Genomic DNA, 22,899 nt, shown 5'->3' on the forward strand with positions numbered 1-22,899 from the left:
CTTTGGATCTGTCTTCACTGAGGAGGACACAAACAATCTTCCTGATATAGTAGTGGCCAGAGGACCTGGAGTGACAGAGGAACTGAAAGGAATCCACATTAGGCTGGAAATGTTGTTGGATTGACTGATGGGACTGAAGGCTGATAAATCCCCAGGGCCTGATGGTCTGCATCCTAGGATACTTAAGGAAGTGGCTCTAGAAATTGTGGATGCATTGGTGATAATTTCCCAATGTTCTATAGATTCAGGATCAGTTCCTGTGGATTGGAGGGTAGCTAATGTTATCCCACTTTTTAAGAAAGGCGGGAGAGAGAAAACAGGGAATTATAGACCAGTTAGCCTGACATCGGTGGTGGGGAAAATGCTGGAGTCAATTATAAAAGATGAGATAGCCGCACATTTGGATAGCAGTAACTGCATTGGTCCAAGTCAGCATGGATTTACGAAGGGGAAATCATGCTTGACTAATCTTATGGAATTTTTTGAAGATGAAGATTTAGAAGATTGAGAGGGGATGTTATAGAAACTTACAAAATTCTTAAGGGATTGGACAGGCTAGATGCAGGAAGATTGTTCCCGATGTTAGGGAAGTCCAGGACAAGGGGTCACAGCTTAAGGATAAAGGGGAAATCATTTAAAACCGAGATGAGAAGAACTTTTTTCACACAGAGAGTGGTGAATCTCTGGAACTCTCTGCCACAGAGGGTAGTTGAGGCCAGTTCATTGGCTATATTTAAGAGGGAGTTAGATGTGGCCCTTGTGGCTAAGGGGATCAGGGGGTATGGAGAGAAAGCAGGTACGGGATACTGAGTTGGATGATCAGCCATGATCATATTGAATGGCGGTGCAGGCTCGAAGGGTCGAATGGCCTACTCCTGCACCTAATTTCTATGTTTCTATGTTTCTAACTAGGAAAATGGACAAGGGAGAGCCAGTGGCTGCAGTGTACCTGGACTTTCAGAAAGCAGTTGATAAGGTCCCACATAGGAGATTAGTGGGAAAAATTAGGGCACATGGTATTGGGGGTAGAGTGCTGACATGGATACCTTCATCCATTTCACTTATCACATCCTGTCAGCCACTTATCAGCCTCCAGTCTCATCAGTCTACCCAGTACTAATTCTCGCCTAATGCAAATTTCTTTCAGTTCCTCTGTCTCCCTAGATCCTCTGTCCTCCAGTACATATGGGCGATTGTTTGTGTCTTCCTTAGTGAAGACAAAACCAAAGCACCTGTTCAACTCTTCTGCCATTTCCTTGTTCCCCATAATAATTTCTGTTTCTGTTTCTGCCTTCAATGTACACACATTTGTCTTTACTAATCTTTTTCTCTTAACATACCTAAAGCTTTTACTATGCTTCTTAATATTCTTGGCCAGCTTACCCTCGTACTTCATCTTTTCACCCCGTATTGCCCATTTTGTTACCTTCTGTTGTCCTTTGAAAGTTACCTAATCATCTGGCTTCCTGCTACTCTTTGCTATGTTATACATCTTTTCTTTTAATTTTATTCCATCCCCAACTTCCCTTGTCAGCCACAGTTGCCTCTAACTCCCTTTAGGATCTTTCTTCCTCTTTTTTTAATAACCTCATAGTGAGTTGCATATGTATTATGGGCATTGGGAGGGCATTTATTGTGTTGTTTCCTCTTGTTGAGAAATATAGAAGTAGAGGGTTGTTGGGATTGCAAGTTGGGACAGGATGTTGAGCACTGAGATCAGAAAAAAATAGCTGTCCTCATTGGTGGCCATTCTTTAGATTTCTTCACACAGGTAGGTGGGAGCTCAGCCACTGAGGGCATTCACAACAGAGGTTGCTAGATTTCTGGAGAACATGGATTATGGGCTGGTTGTGAGCTTTTATCTCTAGGACAATACTTACACATCTTTTCACAGCTGACAGTTTCATGAAGCACATTTTGGCTGCCTGTGAACAAAGGAAAGTGAAGGTTACCAGGAGTGGACTGACCAACTGATCCTTCAGACAGAAAAGACGATGACAAACTAATGAAACTCGGAGAGGGAAGTGCCGACTGCTCCAAACGCATTTTACATCAGCGAGTATTACTGGATGACAGATTGGCTGGAAATCTGAAATAAAATAGAAAACCATAAATAACCTCAGCAAATCAGGTAGCGTGTATGGAGAAAGAAACAGATCCAACATTTCAGGTTCAGGATCCCACTACAGAACCGGCAAAGGGAAGCACAAAAGGTAAATTGAAGCTGCAGAGAAACTTCCTAAAAAGGTCAGGAAAAAGGAGGCATGGGTCAGGTGTAGGTGTCTGGGACAAAGTGTATCCCTGGAGGAGTACAGAGATTGCAGGGCACATTTATAATAATGGATTCACACAGCACAGAAACAGGCCAATAGGCACAACTTGCCCATGCTGACCAACATGCCCCATCTACACTAGTCCCACCTACTCACACTTGGCCCATATCCCTCTTTCTTATCCATGTAACCATCCATATACCCAACATTCCATTTACCCACCACCCTCTGTGTGAAAAAGTTGCCCCTCAGGTTCCTATTAAATCTTTCCCCTCTCACCTTAAACCTATGGCTTCCAATTCTTGATTCCCCTACTCTGGGTCCCCTCATGATCTTATACTCACTGTAAGATCATTCCTCATCCTCCTGCTCTCCATGGAATAAAGTCCTAGACTACCAAATCTCTCACTATAGCTCAGGCCCTCGAGTCCTGCCAATATCATTGTCAAGGATGTTCATAAAGGAAATTTAGAGGGCAAAAGGAATGCCTGGGATACCTCTGGCCGATAAGATGCAGGAGATTCCAATGAGTTTTTGTAACATTTTATGCATGGAGAAGGGGGAAGACATGACACGGGGGGGATATACGACGTGGAGTGGAGACATGACCCGGGGGAGGGGTGATACAATGCTGAGGGGGGGGGGGGGGGGGGGTGGGAGAGACACAACACGTGGTGTGGTCGGGGGGGGTGGGGCAAGAAACGGTGCCAGCGGTACCTGTACATTGATAACGCTAGGTCCCTATCTCAGAACACAAACACCTTGCAACAAAGAACCTTTCATTGAGCATGCCTTACCGCTGGTTTTGTTCTTGTACACTTTTGCACAATTCTGCAACACAAACAAAGAATAGTTTTGTACCGCTGCACATCAACATTCAACACTGGTAAATAAATACAAATTCCTGCATCCCTTCCTCTCCCTCACCAACAAACCATCCCCACATTCCTCACCCTCTCTGCTTACTCCCCATTGAGCCACGAGCCCCTCTCCGTATTCCCACCACTCCACACATTCTCCCTCTTTGGCACACAATCACATTGGAGACAAGCAACTATTTGTGACAGAAAACGGAACTGTCTTCCTGTTGCATTGTGCACCTCTCTGTCCATCTACACGAGAGTTAACATCCCAATGGTATGAACATTGAATTGACAAATATCAAATAATATCCCCGTGCCCTCTCTCTCTTTTCTGTTCCCCCTCCCACAGCCCAGTACAGCCAATTTCTTTCACTATCTCTCATCTGCCCCATTACCCCCACTATCTCCCATCCCCGTCCCTCATTTACCTTTTATCCCCCCCCCCCCCCCCCCCACCCCACCCCCCACACACACACACCTCATCTGACTAGAACGGCACACAATGCTCCATATGTGCCCTGACTAAAGAGTTATAAAGCTGCAACATGATATCCTGACTCTAAAATCCACATCTGACTGATGAAGGTAAGCAAGCTGTATGTCTTCTTTACCTCCCGATCCATGCTGTGCTGCTACTTACAGTGAACTATGGACTTGCACCCCAAGATTCCTCTGTAGATAATGCCATGGAGGGTGGTGTCAAAGGACGAGAAGCCGAAGTAAAGAAGTGGAAGCCAAATAACCGAACGGAAACGAAGCCAAAACGCCAAATAATCAAAAGCGTACAAAGTCAAAACTCCAACTAACCGAAATGATAGGATGCCTAAATGCAAACTAACCAAAAGGGCAGGATGCCTAAAAGTCAACTAACCGAAAGGCAGCGTCGCCTAAAAGTAAACTCACCGAATGGGCGCTTTGCTGAAACGCCAGCTAACCGAAAGGCTGCGTCGCCTACAAGCCAACTAACCGAATGCCGCTCAGCCGAAAAGTCAAATAACGGACATGCCATTGCTGGGGGGGGGGGGGGGGGGGGGGGGGGACTTGTCAGCGATTGGTCCAGACCCCCGCGTCCATCAAATCATTGGCCGATGGAGACTGGAGGGTGGGGGTCATTTTCCAACAGAGGCCATAGTTGACTGGGCACTCTGAACCCGAGCACCAAGTTGTAAGCGGTCCATATGAAAGGACAGCACCTACCAACATTGAAGATACTATGAAACCAGCTGCCTCAAGCCCTTCCCACAGGATGAGGTTTTAACTCGGCATTAAAAATCAAAATAGAGTTACAATGATTTGAAAACAAAAATGTTATATGTAAAAAATAGTTCTTACATTTGGGAACCTGGTTAATTAAGTGGTGGGATTATTTCCCCGGCCTTTGCTTTAGCCGGAGGTCCAATAGCAATTTCTAAAATGCTTGCAGTCTCTATTCATTCTAAAATGCTTGCAGAGGGCGTCTCTATTTGTGTCTATTGGTTCTAAAATGCTTGCAAAAAGTTTCAATTGGCTGTTGTTGTGGTGGTAACTGCTTTGAAAGGCTGCACTGCAAATAAATGGCTGTTGTTGGTGGTGGTAACTGCATTTAAATGGCTCCACTGGGACAAAAATGGCGGTTGTTGGTGGTGGTAATTGCTTTTAAATGGCTGCACTGGTAAATAAATAGCTGTTGTTGGTGGTGGTATCTGCTTTGAAAAGCTGCACTGCAAAAAAAAAAAAAAACTGGCTGTTGTTGTGGTGGTAACTGCTTTGAAAGGCTGCACTGTAAAACAAAATGGCTGTTGTTGGTGGTGGTAACTGAAAGTGTCTATTGGTTCTAACATGCTTGCAAAAAGTGTCTCTATTGGTTCTAAAATGCTTGCAAAAAAGTGTCTATAGGTTCTAAAATGCTTGCAAAAAGTGTCTCTATTGGTTCTAAAATGCTTGTAAAAATTGTCGTATTGGTTCCAAAATGCTTGTAGAAAGTCTCAATTGGATCTAAAGCTTGCAAAAAAGTGTCTATTGGTTCTAAAATGCTTGCAAAAAGTGTCTATTGGCTGTTGTTGGTGGCGGTATCTGCTTTGAATGGCTGCATTGGGGAAAAATGGCTATTGGTGGTGGAGGTAACTGCTTTGAATGGCTGCACTGCAAAAAAAAATGGCTGGTGGTGGTAACTGCTTTTAAAAGGCTGCACTGCAAAAAAAATGGCTGTTGTTGGTGGTGGTAACTGCTTTGAAAGGCTGCACTGTAAAAACAAATGGCTGGTGGTGGTAATTGCTTTTAAATGGCTGCACTAGTAAATAAATGGGTGTTGTTGGTGGTGGTATCTGCTTCCAAATGCTGCACGGCAAAAAGAAAATGGCTGTTGTTGGTGGAAACCTGACAACTTCTGTTTGCACGAATGTTGATTTTAGATAAAACGCTACCACTTACGGCTGTGATTTTTGACCATCTTACTCAGTTCCTCGCCACTCATCAGGTGCAGAGGCCCATCAATTAAAAATAAAAGTGGTGTTAGTGTTTAAAAAAAGTGTTAGAGAGTTAGTGTTTTGAGAATCTCTCTAATGTCAATCATGCCATGAAGGCCACACCCCTTCCAGTTGGAGGGGGAGCGATTATAAAACCTGTAAGTGTGGGTGTGGCCCAGTTTCTGCAAGATGGGGAGAGAGAGGTCACGACTGTCTGAGCTGTGAATCAACTGAACACACTGAATGTCTACTGAACTGTGAGTGTAGTGTTTTTTGTGGTTTTATAGTGGTTTTATGCTGCTTGAAATGGTAGGAAACTGCACCTGAATTTGGTTGCCTTATACCCTGCTTGAAGTGGAATTTCAAAGAATGGCCGTGAGTCAACTGTTAGTCCACCAGCCGTTAGTGAGCTGCCAGCACATCAGGCTTGAGTGACTGAGCTGCCCCCTCAAGAATCCATTTGGCCTACAATGTCCATACTAACCAGTCCCTTCAGCCACAGTACCCATACTGCATTGGGGGACACACCCTCCCGTGTGAACATGGGACCCAACGGGTCCCACTTAGTCTAGTATAATCTATATTCTGCCTCTCCATCTCCCTCTCCCTGTCTGTATATCTCTCCCTTATCTCTTCACATCTGTCTGCCTCTCCTCTCTTTTCTGTGTCTGCCTCTGTTTCCTACATCTGTCTTTTTGTCAAGCATCTGTGCGCCTCCCCCTTCTCTCTGTCCCTCACTGCATCCTTTATCTCCCACTCTCTCTCTGCCTTATTATTACTCTGTCCTTCCTCCCTCTCCATCGTTTCCTTCCCATCTCTTGCTCTCAGTCCTCAATCTCCCCTCTCCCTCTCATTTTCTCTCCCTCTGTAACTTACTCTCTCTATCGACTCTCTCTCCTTCCGTTCTCCTCCTCTCCCTCCTTCCGCCTCTGACTCTCACTTTCTCTCCATCTCCCTGCCTCGATCTCTCTCCCTCCTTCCATAGATTTGTCTCTTTGCCACCCTCCCTCACTTTGTCTCTCTCTCCCCATGGGTGGTGGCGGTGGGGCTGCAAGTCAGTGGGATACACACATCAGGTCCTCACCTGTAGTAGGTCAGACCTCTCAGGAAGTACTGTCTCACTGATAATTTCTGAGCAGCTGGTTTTCCGTGTGTATTCCACTCATGCCTCCTGTGGAAAGAGATTAGGATCAGCAATGTTTCAATATGCAGTTTTCTCGATTTGCAGAGCTGAAAGATGAATTGAAGGAGAAACAGAAATTCTCTTTGAAAGATATTGTTGGTGAGACCACACTTGGACTATATTGCACATTTCTAGTCACCCAACTATAGGAATAATTCCAACTAAATATTTAGGAATAATTTCAACTATAGGAACGCTGTCATTAAGTTGGAAAGGTTACAGAAGAGATTCATGAGGATGTAACTGGGAGGGTTTGAATGATACGGAGAGACTGGATAGGGTGGGACTGGAGTAAAGAAGGCAATAAAGTTACTGTTTTCTCACCTCGGGGTGTCTAAAACATGAGGGCATAGGTTTAAGGTGAGAGGGGAAAGATTTAAAGGGGACCTAAGGGGCAACCTTTTCCACACAGAGGGTGCTACATTTATGGAACAAGCTGATAGAGGTCATGTAGAGATGGATTTAAACGACGTTTGGACAGGCATAAGGATAGAAAATGTTTAGAGGAAGTTAAAAACAAGTTGGTGGAGGAACTCAGCAGACCAAACAGTATCTGAATGGGAAAAGTGGACAGATGACTTTTCGGATCAGGACCCTTCTCTAGTCTGAAGAAAGATCAGGAACCGAAACATAATTTGTCCATTTGCCTTCACAGAGGCTATCTGGCATGCTGAGTTTATCCAGCAGTGATTGTTACTCAAGAACTGGTCTCTTTTGACTGTCTGAATATGAATCAAATATGGGCAAATGGGTCCGGCTTGGTTTGGCACTTTGGTCAACATGGGCTAAGTGGATCGAAAGGCCTGTCACTGTACTTTACAACTCTACCAGTCTCTATAAATATCTGAATAGATGGACATTTGGCCTATTCAGTCTATACTAGTTCTCAGCGCAACCCCAACCACTAATTATTCTATTGCTGCAGCGATGCATACACAACTCAATGGCACCATCAAGGTGACTTTAGAAATTGGGAGGAAACTGGATCAGCCGGGTGAAATCCATCAGCCACAGGGAGAATGTGCAAACTCCAGACAGACAGAGGTTCACCTGCACCTCCTCCAACCTCATCTATTGCATCCGCTGCTCTAGATGTCAGCTGATCTATAACGGTGAGACCAAGCGTAGGCTTGGCGATCGTTTCGCCGAACACCTCAGCTCGGTCCGCAATAACCAACCTAACCTCCCGGTGGCTCAGCACTTCAACTCTCCCTCCCACTCCGTATCCGACCTCTCTGTCCTGGGCCTCCTCCATGGCCAGAGTGAGCAACACTGGAAATTGGAGGAACAGCACCTCATATTCCGCTTGGGGAGTCTGCATCCTGGGGGCATGAACATTGAATTCTCACAATTCTGTCAACCCTTGCTGTCTTCTCCCCTTCCTCCCTCTCCCTCAGCCCTCGGGCTCCTCCTCCTCCTTTTTCCTTTCTTCTCCCCACCTCCCCCCAGCCCTTTTCAGTCACAAGAAGGGTTTCGGCTTGAAACGTTGCCTATTTCCTTCGCTCCATAGATGCTGCTGCACCCGTTGAGTTTCTCCAGCTTTTTCGTGTACCTTCGATTTTTCAGCATCTGCAGTTCCTTCTTTAACACAGACAGTACCCGAGGTCAGGATTGAACCTGGGTCACTGGAGCTCCAAGACAGTGACTCTACCCGCTGCGCCACTGTGCCGCCAGCAATCTGGAACTGATGTGCAGAAACAAGGGATTGATTGAACCCACTCAATCATGGGGCTAGGACAGGTTTATTGGGCTGAATGGCATATGTGGTTTCAGCAGGACATCCAATACGAATGAATTAGCATCATATGGTGAAGCAGAGGAAGCACTCAGGGCAACGGACATTGCTCAGAAAAGCAGGAAAAGCTTCACGAGAGAAATGGGGTGCAAATGGGAGGGAGAAGTGACACAAGTGGGACAATGGAGGCTGGCGAGTAGGGAATAGGGAAACTGAGTCAAGGAAAAGCAGGAGGCCCGTCACACAGGATGAAACATTCCTGATATCGGGTGTGCATGGGCATGTGGTGTATACAACACAGTGTGTACACAAGGACAGGGTGTCTGGCACTGGCATACCTGCCTTGCACTGGGTGCAACATGCTGAGGCAGGGGAGTTAGTGCGTGGGGAGGATGGGTGATGGGGGGACAGTGTCCGTGGGAGGGGAGGGGGTTGGATAGTGGCTGATGGGGGAGTGTCCGTGGAATGGGGGGGGGGAGAATGGATAATGGGGGAGAGTGTCCATGGGAGGGGAGAGATGCAGGCTCACTCGCCAGGGGTGCCCTGGCTTGTCCTTGGTGCCCTTAAATAACAGTACAACATTAGCCACCCGGAACTTCACCTGTGCCTAAAGATGATGGTAATATCTGTGCAAGGGGCTCCACAATTTCTACTCTAGCTTTTCACAAGGTGCAAGTATATATTTGATCAGCCCCTGGGGATTAATCCAACTTCGGCACAAACCATTACCAAAGGATCTTCTTGTTAGACAGATCTGGCCAGAATTCTTTCAAATCATTGTTTACATCCCCCTGAAAATAAACAAATAAACAGTTTGTGTCAGGGCAAGAGTGAAAAACCCCCCTGAAAATACAAGAAATAGAAAATCACAAAACCTACACTGAGATTTCAGCTGATTGCAAGTTGGTCAGCGATATGAAAACAAAGACAGGTATCTGGGAACAGGGTGTGATCTAATCCAGGGATTTGGGGGTTTATAAATAAACAGATACTCTGGAATTACAGGCTGGAATACGTGAGGATTTCTCGTGATGGCGGGACTGTCATATGTTGATAGAATGGGGCGGCTGGGCTTGTACACTCCGGAATTTAGAAGGATGAGAGGGATTCTTATTCAAACATATAAGATTATTAAGGGTTTGAACACGCTAGAGGAAGGAAATATGTTCCTGATATTGGGGGAGTCCGGAACCAAGGGCCACTGTTTAAGAATAAGGAGTAAGCCATTTAGAACGGAGATGAGGAAAAAACGTTTTCACACAGAAAGTTGTGAGTCTGTGGAATTCTCTGCCGATGGAGGCTGGTTCTCTGGATGCTTTCAAGAGAGAGCTAGACAATAGACAATAGGAGCAGGAGTAGGCTATTCGGTCCTTCGAGCCAGCACTGCCATGCAATGTAATCGTGGTTGATCATCCGCAATCAGTACCCCGTTCCTGCCTTTTCTCCATATCCCCTGACTCCACTATCTTTATCCCCTTGCCCCTCCTCTTATATCTCTTCATAATTTGGAACTCTTCTATCATGGAGTCATAGTCATAGATCCTTGCGTCTCACATCTTCTGTTTTAATCTCTGGCCTTTGTTCCCACCATCTGCCTATTAAAACCTCCTCCTTGCTTGGTCCATCTATTACCTGCCACATTTTGTAATGCCCCTCCTCTCTTCCAGCTTTATTTCCCCCACCCCTAACAATCAGTCTGAAGAAGTATTTAAGAAGGAACTGCAGATGCTGGAAAATCGAAGGTACACAAAAAAAAGCTGGAGAAACTCAGCGGGTGCAGCAGCATCTATGGAGCGAAGGAAAAAGGCAAAGTTTCGGGCCAAAACGTTGAAGAAGAGCCTTTTTCCTTCGCTCCATAAATGCTGCTGCACCCGCTGAGTTTCTCCAGCTTTTTTGTGTACCAGTCTGAAGTATCCTGACATGCAACGTCTCCTATCCACATTCTTCAGAGATGTTGCCTGACCTGCTAAGTTACTCCAGCACTTTGTATCTTTTATTTTTAACACAGACCAGACTTAAACTTCCCACCATGCTGCCACGGAAAACAGCCAACAAAATCACTGACTTATCACACCCTGGTCATCCTTCTCCCTGTTCCCTTCTAGCACAAGGTACAGAAGTTTGAAAGCGCACCACCAGACTCTAGAACAGCTTCTTCCCCTCTATTATCAATCTTCTGAATGGTCCTTCCATAAGCTAGGGTATTAAACCAATTCACCTCTACTGCATTGCAGATATTGGACTTTGTCTCTGGAACTGATGCATTACAAAGCTGAGATCCATATTCTGCACTCTGTATCTCCCCCTTTGCTCTATGTATTACACTCAAGTTTGAATTGATTGTATTTATGTACAGTATTACCTGATCTGATTGGAAAGCATGCAAAACAACGCTTTTCATTGTACCTCGGCACATGTGACAATAACAATAAACTTCAGCCGAGCCTAAACCTAATATTGTGTCAGAAAGAACTGCAGATGCTTGTTTCAATCAAAGGTAGACACAAAATGCTGGAGTAACTCAATGGGACAGGCAACATCTCTGGAGAGAAGGAATGGGTGACGTTTCAGGTCGAGACATCTTCAAAAGGGGTACCGCAAGGCTTGGTGCTGGGACCCCAGCTATTTGCAATATATATTGATGATTTGGATGAAGGGATTAAAAGTAACATTAGCAAATTTGCAGATGACACAAAGCTGGGTGGCCGTGTGCACTGTGAGGAGGATGTTATGTGGATGCAGGGTGACTTGGACAGGTTGGCTGAGTGGGCAGATGCATGGTAGATGCAGTTTAATGTGGATAAATGTCAGGTTATCCACTTTGGTGGCAAAAACAGGAAGGCAGATTATCTAAATGGTATCAAGTTGGGGAAAAGGGGAAGTACAATGGGATCTGGGGGTCCTTGTTCTTCAGCCACTGAAAGTAAGCATGCAGGTAGAGCAGGCAGTGAAGAAAGCTTTCATAACAAGAGGACTTGAATATAGGAGCAAAGAGGTCCTCGTGCAGTTGTACAGGGCCCTAGTGAGACCACACCTAGAGCATTGTGTGCTGTTTTGGTCTCCAAACTTGAGGAAAAACATTCTTGCTATTGAGGGAGTGCAGCGTGTGTTCACGAGGCTAATTCGCGGGATGGCAGGACTGTCATATGTTGATAGATTGGAGCGGCTGGGTTTGTACACTCTGGAGTTTAGAAGGATGAGAGGGCATCTATTGAAACATGTAAGATTATTAAGGGTTTGGACACGCTAGAGGCAGAAAACGTTCCCAATGTTGGGGGAGTCTGGAACCAGGGGCCATAGTTTAAGAATATGTGGTAAGCCATTTAGAACGGAGATGAGGAAAAACTTTTTCATACAGAAAGTTGTGAGTGTGTGGAATTCTCTGCCTCAGATGGCGGTGAAGGCTGGTTCTCTGGATGCTTTCAAGAGAGAGTTAAATAAAGCTCTTAGGGATAGTGGAGTTAAGGTATATGGAGAGAAGGCAGGAACGGGGTACTGATCGTGGATGATCAGCCATGAACACATTGAATGGCGGTGCTGGCTCAAAGGGCCTAATGGCCTACTCCTGCACCTATAGTCTATTGTCTATTGACCCGAAACGTCACACATTCCTTCTCTCCAGGGATGCTGCCTGTCCCGCTAAACCTAATATTCACAAGTGAAATAGTACAAGATTGGAATGCTTGAGTTATTAGGTGACATTGGATTGGCTGGGGACACAAGAAACTGCAGGCGCTGGAATCATTAGGAAAAACTGTGCTGGAGTAAGATGCTGGGGTCAGGCAGCATCTGTAGAGGGAATGGACAGAAGACCTTTGTATTTGGGAACTTTCTTCAGATTGATTAGGCAGAATAGGCTGGGACTGTTTTCCCTGGAGGCCGAGAGGTGATCTTACTGAGGTTTATGAAATCATGGAAAGCATAGATAAGATACATGGTCACAGCCTATACTCCAGGATAGGGGAGTCTAAAACTAGAGGGCACAGCTTTAACGTGAGAGGGGAAAGATTTATTCACACATAGGTTGCTGGGTATAAGGAAGAAGCTGCCCAAGAAATAGGTAGAGCTGGGTAGAATTGTAACGTTTATAAGACATGTGTTTTTGTGTACAGGTTTATGCATAGGAAGGGATGGTTTTAGAGGGATATGGGCCACACAGGCAAAACGTACTAGCTTTGGTAGACATTTTGATCGGCATGGATAAGCTGACAGGTTTCTTTCCATGCTGCATGATTCTAATAACAGATATCTGTGAGAGAGTAACAAGCTTGGATCTAAGGCAGTGGTTCAGATACTTTATATATGGAAATAACAGCTACCAAAGTTACAGATTGGGAGTGATTCAGGGATTGGGGAAGTCATTTATATGTAGAATAACAGATACTGGGAGTGGGTTTCAATGGGTTTGTGTGTTTATGCACACAATCTCAGATAGCTGAGTGAAGTAAAATGCCCAGAGAACAGACCTTTGGACACCTCCTGCTGCCGTGTGATTTGAAAAGCCCACCCACCCTCTTGATATATTGACCAAAGACCTGTGTAGCAGCGTGTCACCCCAGACCCCAAACCCACGATTGTCTTGAACCGTATGTACTTACTGATTTTATTTGATTGACATCATACGCACCGTTATTCGAATTGCTGTCCTGGGGGGGCCTAGAAGATAAAAGGTTAGGGTGAGTTGCTGCCTCCAAGCTGAATAGTTCCTGCACTTTGCTGACAACCTCTTCACAGGGCCAACACTTCCTGTTCTGTCTCTGTGCCAGAGATCAGGGGCCCCATTGTAACTCCAGCTTTGTAGAATCGGTAGAGTGACACCAACTATACCCCGGGTTTGCGGTATGGTAGTGGGGAGGTGTGGGAATTGTGGGAAGAACTGAACTGTTCTCCCATCTTATGAACACTTTGTACCGTGGAAATTGAACTTTATTTCAGTGAAGTGTCCCATAGGTTGAACATGTCTGGTCACACTGACCTTGCACGTCTTGATCTTTAATGATAAGGTTGATAAGGGAAAGAGGAGAATACTGGATAACAATAGTTAATCGTGTTAACAAATATACGTGACCCACTCCACATTTCGTACTATTAAATATGATATCAAAACGCTGCATGCTTTGAGTCTGCAGAACAGTCTGTGGCTTGACAAGTTATTGTGAACAAAGAAGTTAATTGTCACTCAAGTCTTGTGTATATTATTCTGACTGAGGCCTTGCTTTGTCTCTGCAGGCCTTTAGTGACATTGCAACAGAGTCGTGCTCCCTTTATTTAAAGTGAGGTATAGCTGCCATGGGAGCAGTTGGGTGAATGGTGAAAGGATGCTTCCTGGGATGGGGCACTCTATGAGAGATTGAGCAGGTTGGGCCAAGGCTCACTGGAGATTTTAGAATGAGGGGCGATCTTCTTGAATAGACTAAATTATGAGGCGGACTGACAGGGTTGTGCCGAGAGGATGGTTCCCTTGATGAGGGAATCCAGAAGTGGGGACATGGTCTCAGATTCAGGGGCGGCCATTTGCGGTGAAGCTGAGGACCTTTGCTCATGATGCAGCCGTCCAGCTGCAGAACCAGATGTTGTTCTGGCGCTGGTGCCCGGGCTCAGTGGAGACCACAGCCCAGCGCCATAGTCCGACCCTACCACTGGAGCCTCGTCAGCTCTTCCTAACAACTCCCATCTCTCACAAAACCCATCTGAGTAAAGAGACACTTACCACCAGCCATGGATGGTCCAGTAATTTTTTTTACATTCATCGGCAATCCAGCCATTCAGCTGAAAAGAGAAGAATGAACCATCACTGAAACATATTGGATGAACACAAGGTCAAGATAAAAGGATAGATCATTTGGGGTCATTGACAGGCAGAGGTTGGGCAGGCAACGGGAGGGTTTGGCAAAATGACAGAGGGGTGAGTGAACAAAGGGAGGAGGGGAAGAGACAGTTGGGTCAAAGTGACTGTGGGATTGGTTGCTTCTCTCTAGACATGATCTCTGCTTCACATGGTATGAATGAGAGGGTGCAAAGGAAAGTGGGACCCAAAGCATGTGGTACACATGGATACCAATGTGGAGAAGGCAACAATGGAGGTCTGTCAATGGTGCCAGAGGTGGGCAGGTGGCAATCTCTGGGCTGCTGGCAGGGCCAGGCTTCTGGGAGAACAGAATGTGAAGAGAAGCTGGCGATAGAGTGGTTACATCCATGGTACATATGATTCTGGGGGTAGTAGAACCAGTTCAGAGGCAGATGAAACCTGTATGAGATGGATGGGTTACAATTTAATGGGATTGGGACAATGCGCAAGTCAGGACGATTCAATCAAGATCAGCAGGGTATAGGCATAGCAGGCAGTAACAGCAAAAATAAATAAGGTGAACAGAGGGTGTGAGTGTTGGATGATGACAGAGAAGGAATTGTTGGATAGGAGCAAATTGAGAGACACAATCTGGTGTCCACAATATACACAGAATGTGGTGAGTAAGATTGGCGAGCTGCAGCTACAAATAGCCATGTTAGATTATGATGTGGTGATGATAACATGGCTCATTCACAGCAGAACTGACCTCTTGATATTCAATGAGACATGATGGACAGAAAAGAGAAGGATGGAAAACAGGAGATGGGGGCAGAGAGAGGAAAATGGTATTTTAGACTATCGATTAAACATTCCCCTCTCCTAACAGGACAGCATCAAAGCTGCACCATCGCCTCTCACCAATGGACGGATGCTAATTACTATAGACTGAAGAGAGGGGATGTCTTTGAGGCCATGCACAAACTTGATTGGGCTGAAATACAGGATACTATCTCATCACTGGGTCTATTTCATTTTCACATCTACAAGGATTGCAGGAATGAGGAGTGGTAATGTTGTAATTTCAATTGCCCAATATTGGTTGGAGTAATACAAGAGTGAAAGGCAAAGATGTGGAGAACCTCCTGAGATGTCATTCTAGAGAACTTCCATGATTAACGAGGGCAACTGCTAGAACTGGTTCAGGGGAATGGGTAGAGAGCGTGTCAGCTGGAGAACATTTGGAGGCAAGTTATTATTGGATGGGCAATGAACAAAGGATGTACGTAGGAGGGAGTCTGGCCCCTAGGGACCATAGGGGTCAGCCTGGACATAGAACCACATACAGATGACCCTAGTTTTGTAGCAGAGACCCGGGTTCGACCCTGACTATGGGTGCTATCTGTATGGAATTTGCACATTTTCACTGTGACCACGTGGGTTTCCTCTGGGTGCTCCGACATTCCAAAGACGTGTGGGTTTATCGGTTAATGGTCCCCAGCATGTAGGATATAAACTAGTGTACTGGGGATTGCTGATCAGCGCGGACTCAATGGGCCAAAGGGCCTGTTCCACTCTATATCTCTGAAACTAAAATAACATGTACACGTTGCTGAAGGAATCACAGATCAGAGGAGGGTCTGATGTCAGAAGGCAGCTGCTTTGCGGATCGCTGACTGAGGGCGTACGATCAGGTGGTGACAGAATGAGTTTAAAAGATGCTTAAACAGTATTCTTAAATAGTTTCAACATTGACACACTCCAACAAGAAGTGGATTGACTTATTTGGCATACCTGCGTAAAGAGTGTGTTTGGTCTTAAAGAGTCATCACGGAAACAAGCCCATTGATTCAACTCATCCATGCCGACCAAGGTGCCCCACCTAAGCTGGTCCTATTTCCTTGGTTATGGCCCAAATCCCACTAAACCTTGTCTACCCATGTACCTGTCCAAGTGTCTTTTAAATGCTGTTATTGTACCCGCCTATAACAGAACAAATTGCTCCTCAGGTTCTTAGTAATATTTTCCCATCTCACCTTTGGCCGATCCTCTCAGGTTCTTAATTCCACTGTCCTGGGGAACTAAACTGTGCATTCACCATATCTATTCCCTAAGACTGATGGAAGCATATACACTAAAAACCCTTTTTACAACCCAAACTACTTGTGATGCCACTTTCAGGGAACTAAGCACCTGCACTACTTAGATATTAGTTTAGTTTAGAGATACAGCACCGATGAGCAATCCCCACAAATTAACACTAATCTACACACACTAGGGACAAATTACAATTACTGTATACCCCGCCAATTATCCTACAACCTTATATGTCTTTGGGGTGTGGAAGTAAACCGGAGATCCCGGAGAAAACCCATGCAGGTCACGGGGAGAACTTACAAACTCTGTACTGACAAATACCCGCAGTCATGAACGAAGTCGGGTCTCTGGCGCTGTAAGGCAGCAACTCTACAGCGGCACCACCATGCCGCCCAATCCCTCTGCTCTACAACACTCCGCAGGTCCCTGCCATTCACTGTGAAGGTTCTACCTTGGTTTGACTTGACAAAACTTAACACCTCGCACTTATCTACATAAAACTTCATTTGCCATTCCTCGACCCACTTTCCCAGCTGATTTTTGATAACCCTCTTTGTAATCTGCGATACCTCCTACTTTATTGTCATCTACAAATTTACTAATCAAGCCTTGTACACTCTCATCCAAATCGGTTGTAACCTTAGACAAGCCTCTTCATTGTCCACTATAGCACCAATCTCCTCTCAACCTTATTGTTCCAAACGTGAGTTTCAAGGTGGATTAGAAACGGGTCAAGGATCAGAAATTAAGGATCTGAAGTGGGGAAGGGTGATATGAATGTCATAAAACAGGACCTGGCAAAAGTTGACGGAGCAAGTACATCATAATTCTACTAGTCATGCCATCCACATTCTAGTTATTAATATGGCAATATGACCTCAGCAGATTCTGTGATAATGATGCTATTTGCATGCTCTCACAATCACAGCACTTAGACATGCACACAAATAATTCCATTTACCTTACAGGCGTTTTCGGGCCACTGAAGTGCCAGAATATTGGGAGGTTCGGTATTAGGCTGGCTATAAAACAAAAGTGTTTGCATGAACGGATCTGTATGCTGGCCACACGAGGAAGTGCTGATAGAGCAAATATTAATTGACGGTACAGCCCCCATTCACCTGCTGGATATAAACCACCACAACACGCACTCACCTGGTAACTGCAGAGATGGCGGTAGAGATATCAAAGGGAGGGAAAGAGTTTGAGTGGACCAGGTAGGAGCAGAGTCAAAGTGGCAGCAGGGATCACAACATGTTTAAGTTCCACCTGAGTACATCAATCTAGTCATCCATGTCGACACAGTTCAGTTTAGTTTATTGTCACATGTATCGAGGTACAGTGAAAAGATGTGAAATGTGACCAAAGGCAGCAGATCAAAACACCATCCACATTCTCCACAACCCCACACTTTCTGAAAATCCCTCTCCCCCATTGCCCTGTCTGGCTGACTGTACTCCTACTGACATTAATCCAGCTCCCTCAGAGACCACACTCTCCTATAATATTAATCCGGCACCCTCATAATGTCCTCAATCACACTCTCCCCCAGCACCCTGTATCACTGACTGTATCCCTACTGACATGAATCCATCTCCCTCAAACTGTCCTTCAGTGACCGCGCTTTCCTAACAGAGCCAGAGAGAGAGGGGCAAGAGGGAGAGGGGGTGGAGGGGAGGAGAAGAGGGAGGGTGGGCGAGGGAGGGAAAGGTGGGGGAGGAGGGGAGGAGAGCGAGGGTGAGAGTGTGGGGGAGAGAGAGAGGGGGTGCTGAGGGGGGTAATGGGAGAGGGGGGGGGGGTGGAGGGAAGAGGGTAGGGGGTGTGGAAGGGAGGGGCATTTAGGGGAGGGATGGGGGGGAGAGAAAGAGAGTGGAGGGGGAGAGAAAGAGGGAGAGGGGGGAGAGAGGGGGTGCTGAGTGAGGGTGAGAGAGAGGGGATGCTGAGAGGGGGGTGAGGTGAGGGGAGGGGAAGGTGGGGAGCAGGGAGGGGGAGGGAGGATGGAGCGAAGGGGGTAGGGGTGTGTGGAGGGGAGGGGGGTTTAGGGGAGGGGGTTTAAGGGAGGACAATGGGGGAGGGGATGGAGGGGAGAAAAAAAGGAGAGAGAGGGATGGGGAGAGGAGGGGAAGAGGGAGAAGGGGTAGGTGAGGGGGGGAGGAATAGCGGGGGGGAGGGGGGGGAGAGAGGGGGGGGGGAGGGGGGGGAGAGGTGGGGAACATGGAGGTGGAGGGAAGGGTAGGAGGTGTGGAGGGGAGAGGGGTTTAGGGGAAGGAGGGTGGGGGAGGGGATGGAGGGGTAGAGAAAGAGGGGAGAGAGAGAGGGGGGGGAGGGAGGAGAGAGGGAGAGGGAGGAGTGGGGGGAGAGAGGGGGAGAGGGAGGGGGTGGTGGTGAGGGGGTGGGGGAGAGGTGGGGAGCAGGGTGGATAGAAGTAGGTGTGGAGGGGTGAGGAGTTTAGGGGAGGGAGGGTGGGGGAGGGGATGGATGGGAGGAGGGCGAGAGAAAGAGGGAGAGAGAGAGAGGGGGAGAGGAGGGAAGAAGGGGGGAAGAAGGGGGGAGGGAGGAGAGGGGGGGGGGGAAGGAGAGGGGGGAGGGCGGGGGGGAGTGGGAGAGTGGGGGGAGCAGGAGCGTGGGGGGCAGAGGGGGGTTGAGGAGGGGGTATAGGAGGGAGGTAGGGGGGGAGGTAAGAGGGAGGAGGGGAGAGGGGGGATGAGGGGCGGTGAAAGGGTGGGATAGTGGGGAGAGGAGGGGGGAGAAGGGGGGAGGGTGAAGAGGGAGGGATGGCGAGGAGGGGTGGAGAGGGGAGGAGAGAGTGGCGGGGGGAGAAGACACGAGTAGAGAGAGGAGGGGAGAGAGAGAGAGAGTGCCTTTCTACTTCAACCCAAACTCCCCAAACAACCATTTGCTGGCAGTGCCTTTTTACTACAAACCAACCATATTTTCATTTTCAAACAACGTTAAGGGCACTCATACTTGAGTAGACATTTGTTCAGTGTTATTCGGAACTCAGAGAGATGAGACCTCCATCTTGTAGAGACTGAGTGAGGCACATCACTTCCTGGTTTTATATTCCCTCCCCCTCCCTCCAGCAGGGGCAGCAGAGAGAATGGTGATGTTTTAAAAAACATTAATATCTCTCTGATTTTTCATCAATGGGAAAAATCCTCTGGTCCAGGAAGGCAGACGTGGGCTCTGAGCGAGGTGGCCAAAAATGACGGCCGTAGGTGGCGGCGTTCTCTCGGAAATCACAGCTCAGTGGGCCAAAAGCGGTCAAGATCAGACTTTTAGTAATATAGATGAGAGGCATAGCCAGGGACCTTTTCCCGGAGTGGAAATGTTAATATTGGCCAAAGTAGAACTTTATAAAATGGAGGATCAATGCTTCTGCAAGACCTGCAGGGCCTCTGTCTGTGAAAAGCTGGATTGGCACCAGGAAGTCTTGGTCCTAGATTGAACTATCTGATAAGGTGCGGTCCAGATTTCCTCTCAATTGCCAAAATGTATGAGTACTTTGCAGAGAAACCCAAAGGTGTTGCAGAAGCATTATCATGATAGGCTGGCTGCAGATGGATTGTAAATGCTGTTAATAATGTTGCAAGATGTTTGTATTATGGTTTGATGATTGGCTGAAGTGTGAAGGCTTGTTTGAGTTGTTTATACTCCCCAGGAGAATGTTGCATCATTTAATTGATTAACTTCCTTCCAGAAGCTTCTGTAGAAACATTGTAATGGGGTGCTCTGCAATTGGGTTGGGGAACTGTCAATAACACTTTCATGTAATCAATATCTGTGATTGGTTTGTAGGGGTACCACCCCCCATGTAGATCTGTCCCACAGGGTTCGATGACCTATAAAATGTAACCCCCACGAGGTTCGGTGTCGATCTTCTGGAGGAGCGCTTGGGACTGCGTAACCTTTTGGAGGTATCTACTTGTGCAAGGCTGAAGGGCTTGGACAAGCAGAGAGAAGGATCGATCCCGTGGTGTGGCTAGGTATCGTATAGGGAATTCGTTATAGTGTCATAAAATAAACTAGAATAAGGGGGGTTAGTTCTAGGAGAATAATTACAGAAATGTCCAATATTAGAGGGTGTAGGTTGAAGGTGAAAGGGGATATTCACAGACAGAGAACATGGCACAGTACAGTACAGGAACAGACCGTTTCACCCTAGTGTCTGGGCTGACCCCTATGCCAATCTAAACTAACCTCATCTGCCTGCACTGGTTCTCTATCCCTCCATTCACTGCATGTTAACGGTGTCTGTCTAAATACGTCTTAAATGCTGCTATTGTATTTGCATCAATCAACTCCCCTGATAGTGCAGACCAGGCATTTACCACTAAAATATATTGCCTTATAAATCTCCATTCCACCTCTCAATTTAATGCTATGCTCCCCAGTTTTTAAACTTCCCCACGTAGGAGAAAAGGACCATCCACCCTACCTATTTCTCCCATAGTTTTATCAACCTATCAGATCTCTCTTCAGTACCAAAGAAACAATCTAAGTCTGCCCAACCTCTCCATATATAGCTGATCCCCTCTTATCCAGCCAGCATTCTGGTAAAGCTCCTCTGCACCCTCTCCAAAGTCTTCACATCCGTCCTGCAACGGGGCAACCAGAATGGCACAAATGCTCCAAATATGGCCAAAGCAAAGATTTATACATCTGCAACATAACCTCCTGTGTTTTTGCCTCAAACACCCAGATTAGTCAAGGAATTAGTATTGCCACTTTCAGGGAGCTGCAGATATGAACCCCAAGATCCCTGTATACTGTCCTCTTACATTTGACTTTCCAAAGTGCATTTCCTCACAATTGTCCACATTAAACTCCATCAGTCGTTTCTCTACACATATTTTCAATCTATCTATATCCCCTGCTGAATCATTTGACAACTCTCCTCACTATCTATAACTCCACCAATTAGGCAGCATCTCTGGAGAAAAGGAATAGATGACGTTTCAGACTGAGAGTCTCTCACTCCGAAGAAGGATCTCGAACCGATACGTCACCTAGTCCTTTTCTCCAGAGATGCTGCCTGACTAGCTCAATCTTTGCATGTGCGTGGGCACAATCCCTTGTTATCTGTAAGCAGGATGAGGCACTGGCACCTCAGGTTTACCCCGGCCACTCAGCTTTAGGCTCAGGTGCTGGCTGGTTAGGATTTCTTCAGGACAGCCCAGTCTTGACCACACAATGGTACTGATGGTCTCAGTTTTGTCCCAGTAAATCAGTCTTCCTTGGATGTGTGACTGGGGAACATAGCTAGCAGGGAGCCTTGCACTTTGCCCCTTGCCCCTTGGCACCGCCACCTATCCCTTGCCTTTCCCTTGCCTGTTATCACACTCTCCCTTCTAGCTAGAATGCCTGGGTTTATACGGAGCAGGCTGACAAGGTTCTGGTGACCAAACCAATATCAGCTAATTGACCCCCGCTGTTACCAATTATGCTGGGTTTGCCTCACCTTGCCTGCCAGCTAGTGATGGGGATCAGGGCGGCATCTGAGGGGAGGTCTCTCTCACATTGTGCATGTTAACTTTGAATTCAAACTACCAAGTCTCTGAGCATCCCATGTACCTTAGCCTTTACATCAGCCTACCATGATGTGTTGAAAACTTTACTAAAACCCATGTATACAACATCCATTGCCCTACCTTCACCAATCATCTTTGGCACCTCAAAAAACTCAACCAGATTTTTAAGATATCATCTCCCTCTCCCAAAGGCATGATCACTATCCCTAAAAAGACTTATTAGGGATAGATTAGGATCCTATCCCTAAAATACTTCTCCACCAATGTCTCTACCACAGGCTCACCATCCTATAATTACCTGGTTTGTCCCTATTTCCTGCCTCAAATGAAGGAAATGCAATGGGGTACCTGCAGAACTTTGGGATCGTGCATGTGGCTAAAGAGGATACAACGATCTTTGTCAAGGCCCCAGCAGTCTCCACTCTTGCCTTTTCAATGATCTGGGATAGATCCCATCAAACCCTGGGGAGTTATCCACTTTATTGGTCTTCTAGAAAACAATACCTGTGCCACGGTGGCCTCAGGGTGACACAGTGACACAGCTGATAAAGCTGCTGCCTCACAGTGCCCAAAGTTTGATCCTGACCTTGGATGCAGTCAGTGTTGAGTTTGCCTATTCTCCCTCTTCCTACATAACAAAGACATGTGGGTTTGTAGGTTAGTTGGCTTCCGTAAATTGCCCCTGATGTGTAGGAAGTAGATGAGAAAGCAGGATAGCATAGAGTTAGTGTGTATGGGTGATCAATGGTTGGATTGGACATGGAGAGCCAACAAGCCTGTTTCCATGCTGTTTCTCTGAACTAAAACAAATTAAACCTCCTCCTTCTTGATCAACATGCCCTAGAATATCAATGTATCCCTCCCTGATCGCACTATTCTTTCCTTGGTGAATACAGGTGCAAAGTATTTAGTATCTCGCCTATTTCCAGTGAATCCAAGCATAAATTCTCTAATTTATCCTTGACTCCCCCAATCCCCTTCCTAG

General features: G+C 46.5%; 1 protein-coding gene across 1 annotated transcript in view; it reads right to left on the reverse strand.

Annotated features, from left to right (window-relative positions):
• The window catches only part of LOC129693724 (ribonuclease T2-like), a 42,050-nt gene that overhangs the window by 4,302 nt on the left and 14,849 nt on the right, over positions 1–22,899 (reverse strand). The window contains exons 2-8 of the mRNA XM_055630502.1: positions 17,345–17,405; positions 14,209–14,267; positions 13,097–13,154; positions 9,228–9,289; positions 6,665–6,751; positions 3,071–3,104; positions 1,881–1,925 (exon numbers count right to left, since the gene is read on the reverse strand). Coding sequence (XP_055486477.1) covers positions 1,881–1,925; positions 3,071–3,104; positions 6,665–6,751; positions 9,228–9,289; positions 13,097–13,154; positions 14,209–14,267; positions 17,345–17,405 — 406 coding nt within the window. The remainder of the gene's footprint in view (positions 1–1,880; positions 1,926–3,070; positions 3,105–6,664; positions 6,752–9,227; positions 9,290–13,096; positions 13,155–14,208; positions 14,268–17,344; positions 17,406–22,899) is intronic.

The sequence above is a fragment of the Leucoraja erinacea genome, chromosome 3 (assembly GCF_028641065.1).
Source record: "Leucoraja erinacea ecotype New England chromosome 3, Leri_hhj_1, whole genome shotgun sequence".
Taxonomy (NCBI): Eukaryota; Metazoa; Chordata; class Chondrichthyes; order Rajiformes; family Rajidae; genus Leucoraja; species Leucoraja erinaceus.